The sequence below is a fragment of the Montipora capricornis genome, chromosome 1, assembly GCF_036669925.1.
Source record: "Montipora capricornis isolate CH-2021 chromosome 1, ASM3666992v2, whole genome shotgun sequence".
Taxonomy (NCBI): Eukaryota; Metazoa; Cnidaria; class Anthozoa; order Scleractinia; family Acroporidae; genus Montipora; species Montipora capricornis.
In genome coordinates this window covers 12,669,409-12,688,499 of record NC_090883.1, presented here as the reverse complement: position 1 = coordinate 12,688,499, position 19,091 = coordinate 12,669,409, and the positions used below count along the sequence as shown (strand labels likewise).

The 19,091-nt window shown below is 38.7% G+C and overlaps 1 protein-coding gene across 5 annotated transcripts in view; it reads right to left on the bottom strand.

The window, feature by feature from the left end:
* The window catches only part of LOC138056034 (coiled-coil domain-containing protein 177-like), an 85,328-nt gene that overhangs the window by 8,061 nt on the left and 58,176 nt on the right, over nucleotides 1-19,091 (bottom strand). For all 5 annotated transcript variants that reach the window (XM_068901903.1, XM_068901937.1, XM_068901980.1 and 2 more), the window contains one exon: nucleotides 357-466. In XM_068901903.1, coding sequence (XP_068758004.1) covers nucleotides 357-466 — 110 coding nt within the window. The remainder of the gene's footprint in view (nucleotides 1-356; nucleotides 467-19,091) is intronic.

Sequence of the window (19,091 nt, the reverse complement as noted above, 5' to 3'; positions counted from 1 at the left end):
TTTACTTGCGCAACCTGCGGGACCCGCCCCGCACGCACTTTACGTGGCAAAAATAACCTCAAAATGAAAGTGTCTTGAAAATATTTTTTCGACTGCATTTCTAAATAGCCAACTGTTTGCCTGCGGCCAGTTGGGATTCTTAACAGTTGTTGTTGTTGTTGTTGTGTTCTGTCGTTTCGTTGATTGTTTCTCTTTGGCCCTGAAAAGCCCCATGGAGAGTGGTCAATTAACCCATTGACTCCCAGGGGTTCGCCATTGACAAGTAAAATCGTCTGGCGTTAGACACAGTTAGTCTGGCCAGTTTGTGAGGGTTAGGATATACATTGCCATTTATGCAAAGAGTCTATGTGACTCACTTTTTCATGTTATGTTGATGATCGTCTTTTTCCGCTTCCAATTGTGACTTTACTCTCTGCTGCTTGGATGCCATTGCCATGGTAACTGTGTCCCGTGCTCGCTCGTCCTTCTGCAAAGAAAACAAAACCAAGCAAGTGTTATGAATCCCAACTGGGCGGAGGCAAACCACTGGACTATTTCCAAACACAGCGTAGAAGTGGAACCAGGAACTACCAAGAATAATCTCAGCGAGTGGTTAGAACGCCGGAGTTTCAAGGATCTCAAGTTAAGCGCCCTAACCACTCTGCCATACACACCTTATTCCAAAATGGCCGCCTTTTTGGAATAAGGCGTATGGCCCTCTCGATCAGCGATAACATGACTGAGCTTAAAAAGGTAACCCAACTCAACTGTTTTTCCATTTGTTCAATGAAGTCCTCACTGCGTGGCAGTTGACAGAATAATTCAGGAAATTGTTTTTCAGTCAACTGACAAGGACTGTTCTGTTGCCAATGACTAGAATGGATACTCCAAAATAAGAGGGACACTTTGTGACACATATACAGGTGTAACATTTGGTGTCATTATGTGCCAATACCTGACAACCTCAGTGTTGACCGGCTTTGGCAGATAAACGATGCTCTGTTTAGGCAGAGAATAACTCCTGGGTTACGCACTGATCTGATTAGGTCTAAGCGTCGAGGCTCGAAATGGTTAGCTTTCATAAATTGTTGTGGTGACACCATATTTGGTACTTTATATACACGAAACTAAGTGTCTCACCTTATTTTGGAGTATCCATTCTAGTCACAACAGGTCAGCACTCCTGGTCATCCCTCAAACTGACATTTTCCTTTATATTTAACTTACACAACTTACAATCTACTTCAGACTTCAGAGCTACTCATCCTTGGAGCTTCGAATGCTTGACTTTTTGATCTTTTTTTAGGTCTAGCGCTTAGAGTTTTGAACGGATTTCAAATATAATGGTATGAGAGGAAAGCTGTGGGTTTCAGCTTACCTGGTGCGTGATTTAAAGCCTGTACGACGGGAATTTGTTGGTGAAAATCAGCTCGGTGATGGAGCGGTTCGAAATCGAGCTTTTTATCCATGTCTTTCTATTGGTACGCTCAGGTGAACGTCCAACACAAACCCGTCAAATCACTGAAATTCGTCGTTTTCAGCCACAAGGATTACCACAAACAACACTTCAGGTAAAAATACTTCTACTTTTTTATATGTGATTATAACAGCACTAAAATGTCTTGGATTCTATTAAAATTATGTGAAAGATATAGATATAAAACGGTCATACAGTTTGTCGGGGCCCCCTGTGGTCACAACCTACAATCTCGGACAAAACTGTTGAGACAGTGACACAATTTCACCTCCATTTTGACACACCCCTACTTACTCCCCCCTTCCCACTCCCCTTCCCCCTCAGTCAATGTTGCTGAGTATTGTCATATGTTCTACAGTATATTTCCGACCAAGATAAGGCAACATTGAGTTTGGGGGGAGGGGAAAGGGCGGATTTTAATCTGAACGTTTGGATAAGTGGTTGGAGTACCAAAAAGGACACTTTGTCTCAACAGGTTTTGTCCGAGATTGTCTGTAACACGTTATGTTTCTAAAGCCGAAAAATGAGTAATTATTTGAAAAGATACATTTTTTGACAGGTTGCTAAGACATGTTTTAAGTATTGGAATTGTTGTCTTGAGCAAAATCTTATAGAGAGTTGCGGATTTTAATGTATCTTTTTGAAATGACTTCCGGTAGTTGCCAATTATTATATTTCTTGGCGCGATGTTTTATTACTTTTTGAGGGGCATGCATGTTGTTCATTTACCCGCACTAAAAACACAGTTTGAACAAGACATTTCTATCGATATAGAGACAGACCAACATCTTTCACTCTAAAGGCCCCATAATGTTTGTTAAAAATGGAGAAATTGATGATCGTCAAAGCGACATGATGGCCTGTAGATGGAAAGTAAATCCCAAGGGAGTAACATAAGTGATTTCCTCGGTGTCTTCCAGCGACTTTATTTAACGTCTATAAAGTCTTTCAGCAATCATGAGTCGATTAACATGTCATTAGAAAGGAGCTGTAGAAATATACCTACGGTTAACAAGAGCTTTTGACGGTTAACAGACATCGCTCGCATTAACAAGCAATTGAAAGAGTCCTCTCCTTAAAGATGTTGCGTTAACCGCTGTTAACCGTTGAAACTTGCTTCAAACTCGCTGTTAATCGTGTAAATAGGTACGAAATCTTCAAGAAAGCCATATTAAATTATAATTTGACCAGAAACATCCACAGAATATCAATTTGAAGTAAATTTTCCTTCCTCGTTCGTGACATTTACGATCATCTGGTCTTTGAGTAAATAAATGATAATTGAGTTAGAGCATTCCACTTATCAAAGGGTGCGTTTTACACCTTAAATCGAAACTGTTGAAGATATATAACTTCTAATATTTTGTTCTGTAGTCTTTTTCTCGGAATATTCTATTATCCATCAAGTCTGGTAGATATTGATTGTTTCTACTGAGAATGTCATCAGTGTTCTAATCACACGGGTGGAAAATTCCTCGTATGTTTCTTTTTTGATGTTGACAGAAGTTAATCGCCTCTCTGTGAAGTTTTAACTTCACTAAATGAAATAAATTTTCTGTAGGATTAATGTCCGGGCCTCTGGGCACTGGTTAGTATGTTTAATAGCTGAGAACAACTGCGTTCCAACATATTTCGTTCAGAGACACAATTTGGACTGGGGTCTCCACCCTGAATCCATGACTGGGATGTTCCCGTTCTGGGCAGCATACGCATGGCGTCATAGTTGTTCTCCACGAAGCAAGCAACCAACTCACCATTCATTTTTTCATACTGAGTTCACCGGAGGAGTCCTTTTCCATAGCTCTTGAAAAATAATAACTTTTATGACTCTCCCGCCGCTGCATACTCTAGCACCCTTTTCCGTGCCACTTCTATTAAGATCTTCACATTTGTTGCATCAATTTGGCCCTCGTGGTCCCCTTGCTAGGTCTACTAAATTGGTTTAGTGGTGGTAGAAACTCACATTATGTAGATAGAAAGCTATGTTGTTTGGCCACACATCCTTTGGATACACAAACATTGGATAAGTTCGTCTTTTCGCCTCAATTACTCTCCGGAAAACCATACTTGCAGTGTAAGGACACACAATTCTTTCCTTTTGTGACCTCACTAATTAGGTTAATTAGCTATTTTTCCTTACAAAATTATATCTCGAGTCACACTTACTGAACTGTCCAAAAATTGTTGCCCTGGTTTGAAAAACCACAGAACTAATGCTATTTCTTTAGGTTATGATATCGCAGACAATCTCGGACAAAACTGTTGAGACAGTGACACAATTTCACCTCCATTTTGACACACCCCTACTTACTCCCCCCTTCCCACTCCCCTTCCCCCTCAGTCAATGTTGCTGAGTATTGTCATATGTTCTACAGTATATTTCCGACCAAGATAAGGCAACATTGAGTTTGGGGGGAGGGGAAAGGGCGGATTTTAATCTGAACGTTTGGATAAGTGGTTGGAGTACCAAAAAGGACACTTTGTCTCAACAGGTTTTGTCCGAGATTGTCTGTAACACGTTATGTTTCTAAAGCCGAAAAATGAGTAATTATTTGAAAAGATACATTTTTTGACAGGTTGCTAAGACATGTTTTAAGTATTGGAATTGTTGTCTTGAGCAAAATCTTATAGAGAGTTGCGGATTTTAATGTATCTTTTTGAAATGACTTCCGGTAGTTGCCAATTATTATATTTCTTGGCGCGATGTTTTATTACTTTTTGAGGGGCATGCATGTTGTTCATTTACCCGCACTAAAAACACAGTTTGAACAAGACATTTCTATCGATATAGAGACAGACCAACATCTTTCACTCTAAAGGCCCCATAATGTTTGTTAAAAATGGAGAAATTGATGATCGTCAAAGCGACATGATGGCCTGTAGATGGAAAGTAAATCCCAAGGGAGTAACATAAGTGATTTCCTCGGTGTCTTCCAGCGACTTTATTTAACGTCTATAAAGTCTTTCAGCAATCATGAGTCGATTAACATGTCATTAGAAAGGAGCTGTAGAAATATACCTACGGTTAACAAGAGCTTTTGACGGTTAACAGACATCGCTCGCATTAACAAGCAATTGAAAGAGTCCTCTCCTTAAAGATGTTGCGTTAACCGCTGTTAACCGTTGAAACTTGCTTCAAACTCGCTGTTAATCGTGTAAATAGGTACGAAATCTTCAAGAAAGCCATATTAAATTATAATTTGACCAGAAACATCCACAGAATATCAATTTGAAGTAAATTTTCCTTCCTCGTTCGTGACATTTACGATCATCTGGTCTTTGAGTAAATAAATGATAATTGAGTTAGAGCATTCTCAAAGGGTGCGTTTTACACCTTAAATCGAAACTGTTGAAGATATATAACTTCTAATATTTTGTTCTGTAGTCTTTTTCTCGGAATATTCTATTATCCATCAAGTCTGGTAGATATTGATTGTTTCTACTGAGAATGTCATCAGTGTTCTAATCACACGGGTGGAAAATTCCTCGTATGTTTCTTTTTTGATGTTGACAGAAGTTAATCGCCTCTCTGTGAAGTTTTAACTTCACTAAATGAAATAAATTTTCTGTAGGATTAATGTCCGGGCCTCTGGGCACTGGTTAGTATGTTTAATAGCTGAGAACAACTGCGTTCCAACATATTTCGTTCAGAGACACAATTTGGACTGGGGTCTCCACCCTGAATCCATGACTGGGATGTTCCCGTTCTGGGCAGCATACGCATGGCGTCATAGTTGTTCTCCACGAAGCAAGCAACCAACTCACCATTCATTTTTTCATACTGAGTTCACCGGAGGAGTCCTTTTCCATAGCTCTTGAAAAATAATAACTTTTATGACTCTCCCGCCGCTGCATACTCTAGCACCCTTTTCCGTGCCACTTCTATTAAGATCTTCACATTTGTTGCATCAATTTGGCCCTCGTGGTCCCCTTGCTAGGTCTACTAAATTGGTTTAGTGGTGGTAGAAACTCACATTATGTAGATAGAAAGCTATGTTGTTTGGCCACACATCCTTTGGATACACAAACATTGGATAAGTTCGTCTTTTCGCCTCAATTACTCTCCGGAAAACCATACTTGCAGTGTAAGGACACACAATTCTTTCCTTTTGTGACCTCACTAATTAGGTTAATTAGCTATTTTTCCTTACAAAATTATATCTCGAGTCACACTTACTGAACTGTCCAAAAATTGTTGCCCTGGTTTGAAAAACCACAGAACTAATGCTATTTCTTTAGGTTATGCGATCGCAGACAATCTCGGACAAAACTGTTGAGACAGTGACACAATTTCACCTCCATTTTGACACACCCCTACTTACTCCCCCCTTCCCACTCCCCTTCCCCCTCAGTCAATGTTGCTGAGTATTGTCATATGTTCTACAGTATATTTCCGACCAAGATAAGGCAACATTGAGTTTGGGGGGAGGGGAAAGGGCGGATTTTAATCTGAACGTTTGGATAAGTGGTTGGAGTACCAAAAAGGACACTTTGTCTCAACAGGTTTTGTCCGAGATTGTCTGTAACACGTTATGTTTCTAAAGCCGAAAAATGAGTAATTATTTGAAAAGATACATTTTTTGACAGGTTGCTAAGACATGTTTTAAGTATTGGAATTGTTGTCTTGAGCAAAATCTTATAGAGAGTTGCGGATTTTAATGTATCTTTTTGAAATGACTTCCGGTAGTTGCCAATTATTATATTTCTTGGCGCGATCTTTAATTACTTTTTGAGGGGCATGCATGTTGTTCATTTACCCGCACTAAAAACACAGTTTGAACAAGACATTTCTATCGATATAGAGACAGACCAACATCTTTCACTCTAAAGGCCCCATAATGTTTGTTAAAAATGGAGAAATTGATGATCGTCAAAGCGACATGATGGCCTGTAGATGGAAAGTAAATCCCAAGGGAGTAACATAAGTGATTTCCTCGGTGTCTTCCAGCGACTTTATTTAACGTCTATAAAGTCTTTCAGCAATCATGAGTCGATTAACATGTCATTAGAAAGGAGCTGTAGAAATATACCTACGGTTAACAAGAGCTTTTGACGGTTAACAGACATCGCTCGCATTAACAAGCAATTGAAAGAGTCCTCTCCTTAAAGATGTTGCGTTAACCGCTGTTAACCGTTGAAACTTGCTTCAAACTCGCTGTTAATCGTGTAAATAGGTACGAAATCTTCAAGAAAGCCATATTAAATTATAATTTGACCAGAAACATCCACAGAATATCAATTTGAAGTAAATTTTCCTTCCTCGTTCGTGACATTTACGATCATCTGGTCTTTGAGTAAATAAATGATAATTGAGTTAGAGCATTCCACTTATCAAAGGGTGCGTTTTACACCTTAAATCGAAACTGTTGAAGATATATAACTTCTAATATTTTGTTCTGTAGTCTTTTTCTCGGAATATTCTATTATCCATCAAGTCTGGTAGATATTGATTGTTTCTACTGAGAATGTCATCAGTGTTCTAATCACACGGGTGGAAAATTCCTCGTATGTTTCTTTTTTGATGTTGACAGAAGTTAATCGCCTCTCTGTGAAGTTTTAACTTCACTAAATGAAATAAATTTTCTGTAGGATTAATGTCCGGGCCTCTGGGCACTGGTTAGTATGTTTAATAGCTGAGAACAACTGCGTTCCAACATATTTCGTTCAGAGACACAATTTGGACTGGGGTCTCCACCCTGAATCCATGACTGGGATGTTCCCGTTCTGGGCAGCATACGCATGGCGTCATAGTTGTTCTCCACGAAGCAAGCAACCAACTCACCATTCATTTTTTCATACTGAGTTCACCGGAGGAGTCCTTTTCCATAGCTCTTGAAAAATAATAACTTTTATGACTCTCCCGCCGCTGCATACTCTAGCACCCTTTTCCGTGCCACTTCTATTAAGATCTTCACATTTGTTGCATCAATTTGGCCCTCGTGGTCCCCTTGCTAGGTCTACTAAATTGGTTTAGTGGTGGTAGAAACTCACATTATGTAGATAGAAAGCTATGTTGTTTGGCCACACATCCTTTGGATACACAAACATTGGATAAGTTCGTCTTTTCGCCTCAATTACTCTCCGGAAAACCATACTTGCAGTGTAAGGACACACAATTCTTTCCTTTTGTGACCTCACTAATTAGGTTAATTAGCTATTTTTCCTTACAAAATTATATCTCGAGTCACACTTACTGAACTGTCCAAAAATTGTTGCCCTGGTTTGAAAAACCACAGAACTAATGCTATTTCTTTAGGTTATGATATCGCAGACAATCTCGGACAAAACTGTTGAGACAGTGACACAATTTCACCTCCATTTTGACACACCCCTACTTACTCCCCCCTTCCCACTCCCCTTCCCCCTCAGTCAATGTTGCTGAGTATTGTCATATGTTCTACAGTATATTTCCGACCAAGATAAGGCAACATTGAGTTTGGGGGGAGGGGAAAGGGCGGATTTTAATCTGAACGTTTGGATAAGTGGTTGGAGTACCAAAAAGGACACTTTGTCTCAACAGGTTTTGTCCGAGATTGTCTGTAACACGTTATGTTTCTAAAGCCGAAAAATGAGTAATTATTTGAAAAGATACATTTTTTGACAGGTTGCTAAGACATGTTTTAAGTATTGGAATTGTTGTCTTGAGCAAAATCTTATAGAGAGTTGCGGATTTTAATGTATCTTTTTGAAATGACTTCCGGTAGTTGCCAATTATTATATTTCTTGGCGCGATCTTTAATTACTTTTTGAGGGGCATGCATGTTGTTCATTTACCCGCACTAAAAACACAGTTTGAACAAGACATTTCTATCGATATAGAGACAGACCAACATCTTTCACTCTAAAGGCCCCATAATGTTTGTTAAAAATGGAGAAATTGATGATCGTCAAAGCGACATGATGGCCTGTAGATGGAAAGTAAATCCCAAGGGAGTAACATAAGTGATTTCCTCGGTGTCTTCCAGCGACTTTATTTAACGTCTATAAAGTCTTTCAGCAATCATGAGTCGATTAACATGTCATTAGAAAGGAGCTGTAGAAATATACCTACGGTTAACAAGAGCTTTTGACGGTTAACAGACATCGCTCGCATTAACAAGCAATTGAAAGAGTCCTCTCCTTAAAGATGTTGCGTTAACCGCTGTTAACCGTTGAAACTTGCTTCAAACTCGCTGTTAATCGTGTAAATAGGTACGAAATCTTCAAGAAAGCCATATTAAATTATAATTTGACCAGAAACATCCACAGAATATCAATTTGAAGTAAATTTTCCTTCCTCGTTCGTGACATTTACGATCATCTGGTCTTTGAGTAAATAAATGATAATTGAGTTAGAGCATTCCACTCAAAGGGTGCGTTTTACACCTTAAATCGAAACTGTTGAAGATATATAACTTCTAATATTTTGTTCTGTAGTCTTTTTCTCGGAATATTCTATTATCCATCAAGTCTGGTAGATATTGATTGTTTCTACTGAGAATGTCATCAGTGTTCTAATCACACGGGTGGAAAATTCCTCGTATGTTTCTTTTTTGATGTTGACAGAAGTTAATCGCCTCTCTGTGAAGTTTTAACTTCACTAAATGAAATAAATTTTCTGTAGGATTAATGTCCGGGCCTCTGGGCACTGGTTAGTATGTTTAATAGCTGAGAACAACTGCGTTCCAACATATTTCGTTCAGAGACACAATTTGGACTGGGGTCTCCACCCTGAATCCATGACTGGGATGTTCCCGTTCTGGGCAGCATACGCATGGCGTCATAGTTGTTCTCCACGAAGCAAGCAACCAACTCACCATTCATTTTTTCATACTGAGTTCACCGGAGGAGTCCTTTTCCATAGCTCTTGAAAAATAATAACTTTTATGACTCTCCCGCCGCTGCATACTCTAGCACCCTTTTCCGTGCCACTTCTATTAAGATCTTCACATTTGTTGCATCAATTTGGCCCTCGTGGTCCCCTTGCTAGGTCTACTAAATTGGTTTAGTGGTGGTAGAAACTCACATTATGTAGATAGAAAGCTATGTTGTTTGGCCACACATCCTTTGGATACACAAACATTGGATAAGTTCGTCTTTTCGCCTCAATTACTCTCCGGAAAACCATACTTGCAGTGTAAGGACACACAATTCTTTCCTTTTGTGACCTCACTAATTAGGTTAATTAGCTATTTTTCCTTACAAAATTATATCTCGAGTCACACTTACTGAACTGTCCAAAAATTGTTGCCCTGGTTTGAAAAACCACAGAACTAATGCTATTTCTTTAGGTTATGATATCGCAGACAATCTCGGACAAAACTGTTGAGACAGTGACACAATTTCACCTCCATTTTGACACACCCCTACTTACTCCCCCCTTCCCACTCCCCTTCCCCCTCAGTCAATGTTGCTGAGTATTGTCATATGTTCTACAGTATATTTCCGACCAAGATAAGGCAACATTGAGTTTGGGGGGAGGGGAAAGGGCGGATTTTAATCTGAACGTTTGGATAAGTGGTTGGAGTACCAAAAAGGACACTTTGTCTCAACAGGTTTTGTCCGAGATTGTCTGTAACACGTTATGTTTCTAAAGCCGAAAAATGAGTAATTATTTGAAAAGATACATTTTTTGACAGGTTGCTAAGACATGTTTTAAGTATTGGAATTGTTGTCTTGAGCAAAATCTTATAGAGAGTTGCGGATTTTAATGTATCTTTTTGAAATGACTTCCGGTAGTTGCCAATTATTATATTTCTTGGCGCGATCTTTAATTACTTTTTGAGGGGCATGCATGTTGTTCATTTACCCGCACTAAAAACACAGTTTGAACAAGACATTTCTATCGATATAGAGACAGACCAACATCTTTCACTCTAAAGGCCCCATAATGTTTGTTAAAAATGGAGAAATTGATGATCGTCAAAGCGACATGATGGCCTGTAGATGGAAAGTAAATCCCAAGGGAGTAACATAAGTGATTTCCTCGGTGTCTTCCAGCGACTTTATTTAACGTCTATAAAGTCTTTCAGCAATCATGAGTCGATTAACATGTCATTAGAAAGGAGCTGTAGAAATATACCTACGGTTAACAAGAGCTTTTGACGGTTAACAGACATCGCTCGCATTAACAAGCAATTGAAAGAGTCCTCTCCTTAAAGATGTTGCGTTAACCGCTGTTAACCGTTGAAACTTGCTTCAAACTCGCTGTTAATCGTGTAAATAGGTACGAAATCTTCAAGAAAGCCATATTAAATTATAATTTGACCAGAAACATCCACAGAATATCAATTTGAAGTAAATTTTCCTTCCTCGTTCGTGACATTTACGATCATCTGGTCTTTGAGTAAATAAATGATAATTGAGTTAGAGCATTCCACTTATTTGTAAGTGTGTTTCTCAGAGTTCTCAAAGGGTGCGTTTTACACCTTAAATCGAAACTGTTGAAGATATATAACTTCTAATATTTTGTTCTGTAGTCTTTTTCTCGGAATATTCTATTATCCATCAAGTCTGGTAGATATTGATTGTTTCTACTGAGAATGTCATCAGTGTTCTAATCACACGGGTGGAAAATTCCTCGTATGTTTCTTTTTTGATGTTGACAGAAGTTAATCGCCTCTCTGTGAAGTTTTAACTTCACTAAATGAAATAAATTTTCTGTAGGATTAATGTCCGGGCCTCTGGGCACTGGTTAGTATGTTTAATAGCTGAGAACAACTGCGTTCCAACATATTTCGTTCAGAGACACAATTTGGACTGGGGTCTCCACCCTGAATCCATGACTGGGATGTTCCCGTTCTGGGCAGCATACGCATGGCGTCATAGTTGTTCTCCACGAAGCAAGCAACCAACTCACCATTCATTTTTTCATACTGAGTTCACCGGAGGAGTCCTTTTCCATAGCTCTTGAAAAATAATAACTTTTATGACTCTCCCGCCGCTGCATACTCTAGCACCCTTTTCCGTGCCACTTCTATTAAGATCTTCACATTTGTTGCATCAATTTGGCCCTTGTGGTCCCCTTGCTAGGTCTACTAAATTGGTTTAGTGGTGGTAGAAACTCACATTATGTAGATAGAAAGCTATGTTGTTTGGCCACACATCCTTTGGATACACAAACATTGGATAAGTTCGTCTTTTCGCCTCAATTACTCTCCGGAAAACCATACTTGCAGTGTAAGGACACACAATTCTTTCCTTTTGTGACCTCACTAATTAGGTTAATTAGCTATTTTTCCTTACAAAATTATATCTCGAGTCACACTTACTGAACTGTCCAAAAATTGTTGCCCTGGTTTGAAAAACCACAGAACTAATGCTATTTCTTTAGGTTATGATATCGCAGACAATCTCGGACAAAACTGTTGAGACAGTGACACAATTTCACCTCCATTTTGACACACCCCTACTTACTCCCCCCTTCCCACTCCCCTTCCCCCTCAGTCAATGTTGCTGAGTATTGTCATATGTTCTACAGTATATTTCCGACCAAGATAAGGCAACATTGAGTTTGGGGGGAGGGGAAAGGGCGGATTTTAATCTGAACGTTTGGATAAGTGGTTGGAGTACCAAAAAGGACACTTTGTCTCAACAGGTTTTGTCCGAGATTGTCTGTAACACGTTATGTTTCTAAAGCCGAAAAATGAGTAATTATTTGAAAAGATACATTTTTTGACAGGTTGCTAAGACATGTTTTAAGTATTGGAATTGTTGTCTTGAGCAAAATCTTATAGAGAGTTGCGGATTTTAATGTATCTTTTTGAAATGACTTCCGGTAGTTGCCAATTATTATATTTCTTGGCGCGATCTTTAATTACTTTTTGAGGGGCATGCATGTTGTTCATTTACCCGCACTAAAAACACAGTTTGAACAAGACATTTCTATCGATATAGAGACAGACCAACATCTTTCACTCTAAAGGCCCCATAATGTTTGTTAAAAATGGAGAAATTGATGATCGTCAAAGCGACATGATGGCCTGTAGATGGAAAGTAAATCCCAAGGGAGTAACATAAGTGATTTCCTCGGTGTCTTCCAGCGACTTTATTTAACGTCTATAAAGTCTTTCAGCAATCATGAGTCGATTAACATGTCATTAGAAAGGAGCTGTAGAAATATACCTACGGTTAACAAGAGCTTTTGACGGTTAACAGACATCGCTCGCATTAACAAGCAATTGAAAGAGTCCTCTCCTTAAAGATGTTGCGTTAACCGCTGTTAACCGTTGAAACTTGCTTCAAACTCGCTGTTAATCGTGTAAATAGGTACGAAATCTTCAAGAAAGCCATATTAAATTATAATTTGACCAGAAACATCCACAGAATATCAATTTGAAGTAAATTTTCCTTCCTCGTTCGTGACATTTACGATCATCTGGTCTTTGAGTAAATAAATGATAATTGAGTTAGAGCATTCCACTTATTTGTAAGTGTGTTTCTCAGAGTTCTCAAAGGGTGCGTTTTACACCTTAAATCGAAACTGTTGAAGATATATAACTTCTAATATTTTGTTCTGTAGTCTTTTTCTCGGAATATTCTATTATCCATCAAGTCTGGTAGATATTGATTGTTTCTACTGAGAATGTCATCAGTGTTCTAATCACACGGGTGGAAAATTCCTCGTATGTTTCTTTTTTGATGTTGACAGAAGTTAATCGCCTCTCTGTGAAGTTTTAACTTCACTAAATGAAATAAATTTTCTGTAGGATTAATGTCCGGGCCTCTGGGCACTGGTTAGTATGTTTAATAGCTGAGAACAACTGCGTTCCAACATATTTCGTTCAGAGACACAATTTGGACTGGGGTCTCCACCCTGAATCCATGACTGGGATGTTCCCGTTCTGGGCAGCATACGCATGGCGTCATAGTTGTTCTCCACGAAGCAAGCAACCAACTCACCATTCATTTTTTCATACTGAGTTCACCGGAGGAGTCCTTTTCCATAGCTCTTGAAAAATAATAACTTTTATGACTCTCCCGCCGCTGCATACTCTAGCACCCTTTTCCGTGCCACTTCTATTAAGATCTTCACATTTGTTGCATCAATTTGGCCCTCGTGGTCCCCTTGCTAGGTCTACTAAATTGGTTTAGTGGTGGTAGAAACTCACATTATGTAGATAGAAAGCTATGTTGTTTGGCCACACATCCTTTGGATACACAAACATTGGATAAGTTCGTCTTTTCGCCTCAATTACTCTCCGGAAAACCATACTTGCAGTGTAAGGACACACAATTCTTTCCTTTTGTGACCTCACTAATTAGGTTAATTAGCTATTTTTCCTTACAAAATTATATCTCGAGTCACACTTACTGAACTGTCCAAAAATTGTTGCCCTGGTTTGAAAAACCACAGAACTAATGCTATTTCTTTAGGTTATGCGATCGCAGACTGTCTGTAACACGTTATGTTTCTAAAGCCGAAAAATGAGTAATTATTTGAAAAGATACATTTTTTGACAGGTTGCTAAGACATGTTTTAAGTATTGGAATTGTTGTCTTGAGCAAAATCTTATAGAGAGTTGCGGATTTTAATGTATCTTTTTGAAATGACTTCCGGTAGTTGCCAATTATTATATTTCTTGGCGCGATGTTTTATTACTGTTTGAGGAGCATGTTGTTCATTTACCCGCACTAAAAACACAGTTTGAACAAGACATTTCTATCGATATAGAGACAGACCAACATCTTTCACTCTAAAGGCCCCATAATGTTTGTTAAAAATGGAGAAATTGATGATCGTCAAAGCGACATGATGGCCTGTAGATGGAAAGTAAATCCCAAGGGAGTAACATAAGTGATTTCCTCGGTGTCTTCCAGCGACTTTATTTAACGTCTATAAAGTCTTTCAGCAATCATGAGTCGATTAACATGTCATTAGAAAGGAGCTGTAGAAATATACCTACGGTTAACAAGAGCTTTTGACGGTTAACAGACATCGCTCGCATTAACAAGCAATTGAAAGAGTCCTCTCCTTAAAGATGTTGCGTTAACCGCTGTTAACCGTTGAAACTTGCTTCAAACTCGCTGTTAATCGTGTAAATAGGTACGAAATCTTCAAGAAAGCCATATTAAATTATAATTTGACCAGAAACATCCACAGAATATCAATTTGAAGTAAATTTTCCTTCCTCGTTCGTGACATTTACGATCATCTGGTCTTTGAGTAAATAAATGATAATTGAGTTAGAGCATTCCACTTATTTGTAAGTGTGTTTCTCAGAGTTCTCAAAGGGTGCGTTTTACACCTTAAATCGAAACTGTTGAAGATATATAACTTCTAATATTTTGTTCTGTAGTCTTTTTCTCGGAATATTCTATTATCCATCAAGTCTGGTAGATATTGATTGTTTCTACTGAGAATGTCATCAGTGTTCTAATCACACGGGTGGAAAATTCCTCGTATGTTTCTTTTTTGATGTTGACAGAAGTTAATCGCCTCTCTGTGAAGTTTTAACTTCACTAAATGAAATAAATTTTCTGTAGGATTAATGTCCGGGCCTCTGGGCACTGGTTAGTATGTTTAATAGCTGAGAACAACTGCGTTCCAACATATTTCGTTCAGAGACACAATTTGGACTGGGGTCTCCACCCTGAATCCATGACTGGGATGTTCCCGTTCTGGGCAGCATACGCATGGCGTCATAGTTGTTCTCCACGAAGCAAGCAACCAACTCACCATTCATTTTTTCATACTGAGTTCACCGGAGGAGTCCTTTTCCATAGCTCTTGAAAAATAATAACTTTTATGACTCTCCCGCCGCTGCATACTCTAGCACCCTTTTCCGTGCCACTTCTATTAAGATCTTCACATTTGTTGCATCAATTTGGCCCTCGTGGTCCCCTTGCTAGGTCTACTAAATTGGTTTAGTGGTGGTAGAAACTCACATTATGTAGATAGAAAGCTATGTTGTTTGGCCACACATCCTTTGGATACACAAACATTGGATAAGTTCGTCTTTTCGCCTCAATTACTCTCCGGAAAACCATACTTGCAGTGTAAGGACACACAATTCTTTCCTTTTGTGACCTCACTAATTAGGTTAATTAGCTATTTTTCCTTACAAAATTATATCTCGAGTCACACTTACTGAACTGTCCAAAAATTGTTGCCCTGGTTTGAAAAACCACAGAACTAATGCTATTTCTTTAGGTTATGATATCGCAGACAATCTCGGACAAAACTGTTGAGACAGTGACACAATTTCACCTCCATTTTGACACACCCCTACTTACTCCCCCCTTCCACTCCCTCCCCCTCAGTCAATGTTGCTAAGTATTGTCATATGTTCTACAGTATATTTCCGACCAAGATAAGGCAACATTGAGTTTGGGGGGAGGGGAAAGGGCGGATTTAATCTGAACGTTTTGGATAAGTGGTTGGAGTACCAAAAAGGACACTTTGTCTCAACAGGTTTTGTCCGAGATTGTCTGTAACACGTTATGTTTCTAAAGCCGAAAAATGAGTAATTATTTGAAAAGATACATTTTTGACAGGTTGCTAAGACATGTTTTAAGTATTGGAATTGTTGTCTTGAGCAAAATCTTATAGAGAGTTGCGGATTTTAATGTATCTTTTTGAAATGACTTCCGGTAGTTGCCAATTATTATATTCTTGGCGCGATCTTTTATTACTTTTTGAGGGGCATGCATGTTGTTCATTTACCCGCACTAAAAACACAGTTTGAACAAGACATTTCTATCGATATAGAGACAGACCAACATCTTTCACTCTAAAGGCCCCATAATGTTTGTTAAAAATGGAGAAATTGATGATCGTCAAAGCGACATGATGGCCTGTAGATGGAAAGTAAATCCCAAGGGAGTAACATAAGTGATTTCCTCGGTGTCTTCCAGCGACTTTATTTAACGTCTATAAAGTCTTTCAGCAATCATGAGTCGATTAACATGTCATTAGAAAGGAGCTGTAGAAATATACCTACGGTTAACAAGAGCTTTTGACGGTTAACAGACATCGCTCGCATTAACAAGCAATTGAAAGAGTCCTCTCCTTAAAGATGTTGCGTTAACCGCTGTTAACCGTTGAAACTTGCTTCAAACTCGCTGTTAATCGTGTAAATAGGTACGAAATCTTCAAGAAAGCCATATTAAATTATAATTTGACCAGAAACATCCACAGAATATCAATTTGAAGTAAATTTTCCTTCCTCGTTCGTGACATTTACGATCATCTGGTCTTTGAGTAAATAAATGATAATTGAGTTAGAGCATTCTCAAAGGGTGCGTTTTACACCTTAAATCGAAACTGTTGAAGATATATAACTTCTAATATTTTGTTCTGTAGTCTTTTTCTCGGAATATTCTATTATCCATCAAGTCTGGTAGATATTGATTGTTTCTACTGAGAATGTCATCAGTGTTCTAATCACACGGGTGGAAAATTCCTCGTATGTTTCTTTTTTGATGTTGACAGAAGTTAATCGCCTCTCTGTGAAGTTTTAACTTCACTAAATGAAATAAATTTTCTGTAGGATTAATGTCCGGGCCTCTGGGCACTGGTTAGTATGTTAATAGCTGAGAACAACTGCGTTCCAACATATTTCGTTCAGAGACACAATTTGGACTGGGGTCTCCACCCTGAATCCATGACTGGGATGTTCCCGTTCTGGGCAGCATACGCATGGCGTCATAGTTGTTCTCCACGAAGCAAGCAACCAACTCACCATTCATTTTTTCATACTGAGTTCACCGGAGGAGTCCTTTTCCATAGCTCTTGAAAAATAATAACTTTTATGACTCTCCCGCCGCTGCATACTCTAGCACCCTTTTCCGTGCCACTTCTATTAAGATCTTCACATTTGTTGCATCAATTTGGCCCTCGTGGTCCCCTTGCTAGGTCTACTAAATTGGTTTAGTGGTGGTAGAAACTCACATTATGTAGATAGAAAGCTATGTTGTTTGGCCACACATCCTTTGGATACACAAACATTGGATAAGTTCGTCTTTTCGCCTCAATTACTCTCCGGAAAACCATACTTGCAGTGTAAGGACACACAATTCTTTCCTTTTGTGACCTCACTAATTAGGTTAATTAGCTATTTTTCCTTACAAAATTATATCTCGAGTCACACTTACTGAACTGTCCAAAAATTGTTGCCCTGGTTTGAAAAACCACAGAACTAATGCTATTTCTTTAGGTTATGATATCGCAGACAATCTCGGACAAAACTGTTGAGACAGTGACACAATTTCACCTCCATTTTGACACAACCCTACTTACCCCCCTTCCCACTCCCCTTCCCCCTCAGTCAATGTTGCTGAGTATTGTCATATGTTCTACAGTATATTTCCGACCAAGATAAGGCAACATTGAGTTTGGGGGGAGGGGAAAGGGCGGATTTTAATCTGAACGTTTGGATAAGTGGTTGGAGTACCAAAAAGGACACTTTGTCTCAACAGGTTTTGTCCGAGATTGTCTGTAACACGTTATGTTTCTAAAGCCGAAAAATGAGTAATTATTTGAAAAGATACATTTTTTGACAGGTTGCTAAGACATGTTTTAAGTATTGGAATTGTTGTCTTGAGCAAAATCTTATAGAGAGTTGCGGATTTTAATGTATCTTTTTGAAATGACTTCCGGTAGTTGCCAATTATTATATTTCTTGGCGCGATCTTTAATTACTTTTTGAGGGGCATGCATGTTGTTCATTTACCCGCACTAAAAACACAGTTTGAACAAGACATTTCTATCGATATAGAGACAGACCAACATCTTTCACTCTAAAGGCCCCATAATGTTTGTTAAAAATGGAGAAATTGATGATCGTCAAAGCGACATGATGGCCTGTAGATGGAAAGTAAATCCCAAGGGAGTAACATAAGTGATTTCCTCGGTGTCTTCCAGCGACTTTATTTAACGTCTATAAAGTCTTTCAGCAATCATGAGTCGATTAACATGTCATTAGAAAGGAGCTGTAGAAATATACCTACGGTTAACAAGAGCTTTTGACGGTTAACAGACATCGCTCGCATTAACAAGCAATTGAAAGAGTCCTCTCCTTAAAGATGTTGCGTTAACCGCTGTTAACCGTTGAAACTTGCTTCAAACTCGCTGTTAATCGTGTAAATAGGTACGAAATCTTCAAGAAAGCCATATTAAATTATAATTTGACCAGAAACATCCACAGAATATCAATTTGAAGTAAATTTTCCTTCCTCGTTCGTGACATTTACGATCATCTGGTCTTTGAGTAAATAAATGATAATTGAGTTAGAGCATTCTCAAAGGGTGCGTTTTACACCTTAAATCGAAACTGTTGAAGATATATAACTTCTAATATTTTGTTCTGTAGTGCTTTTCTCGGAATATTCTATTATCCATCAAGTCTGGTAGATATTGATTGTTTCTACTGAGAATGTCATCAGTGTTCTAATCACACGGGTGGAAAATTCCTCGTATGTTTCTTTTTTGATGTTGACAGAAGTTAATCGCCTCTCTGTGAAGTTTTAACTTCACTAAATGAAATAAATTTTCTGTAGGATTAATGTCCGGGCCTCTGGGCACTGGTTAGTATGTTTAATAGCTGAGAACAACTGCGTTCCAACATATTTCGTTCAGAGACACAATTTGGACTGGGGTCTCCACCCTGAATCCATGACTGGGATGTTCCCGTTCTGGGCAGCATACGCATGGCGT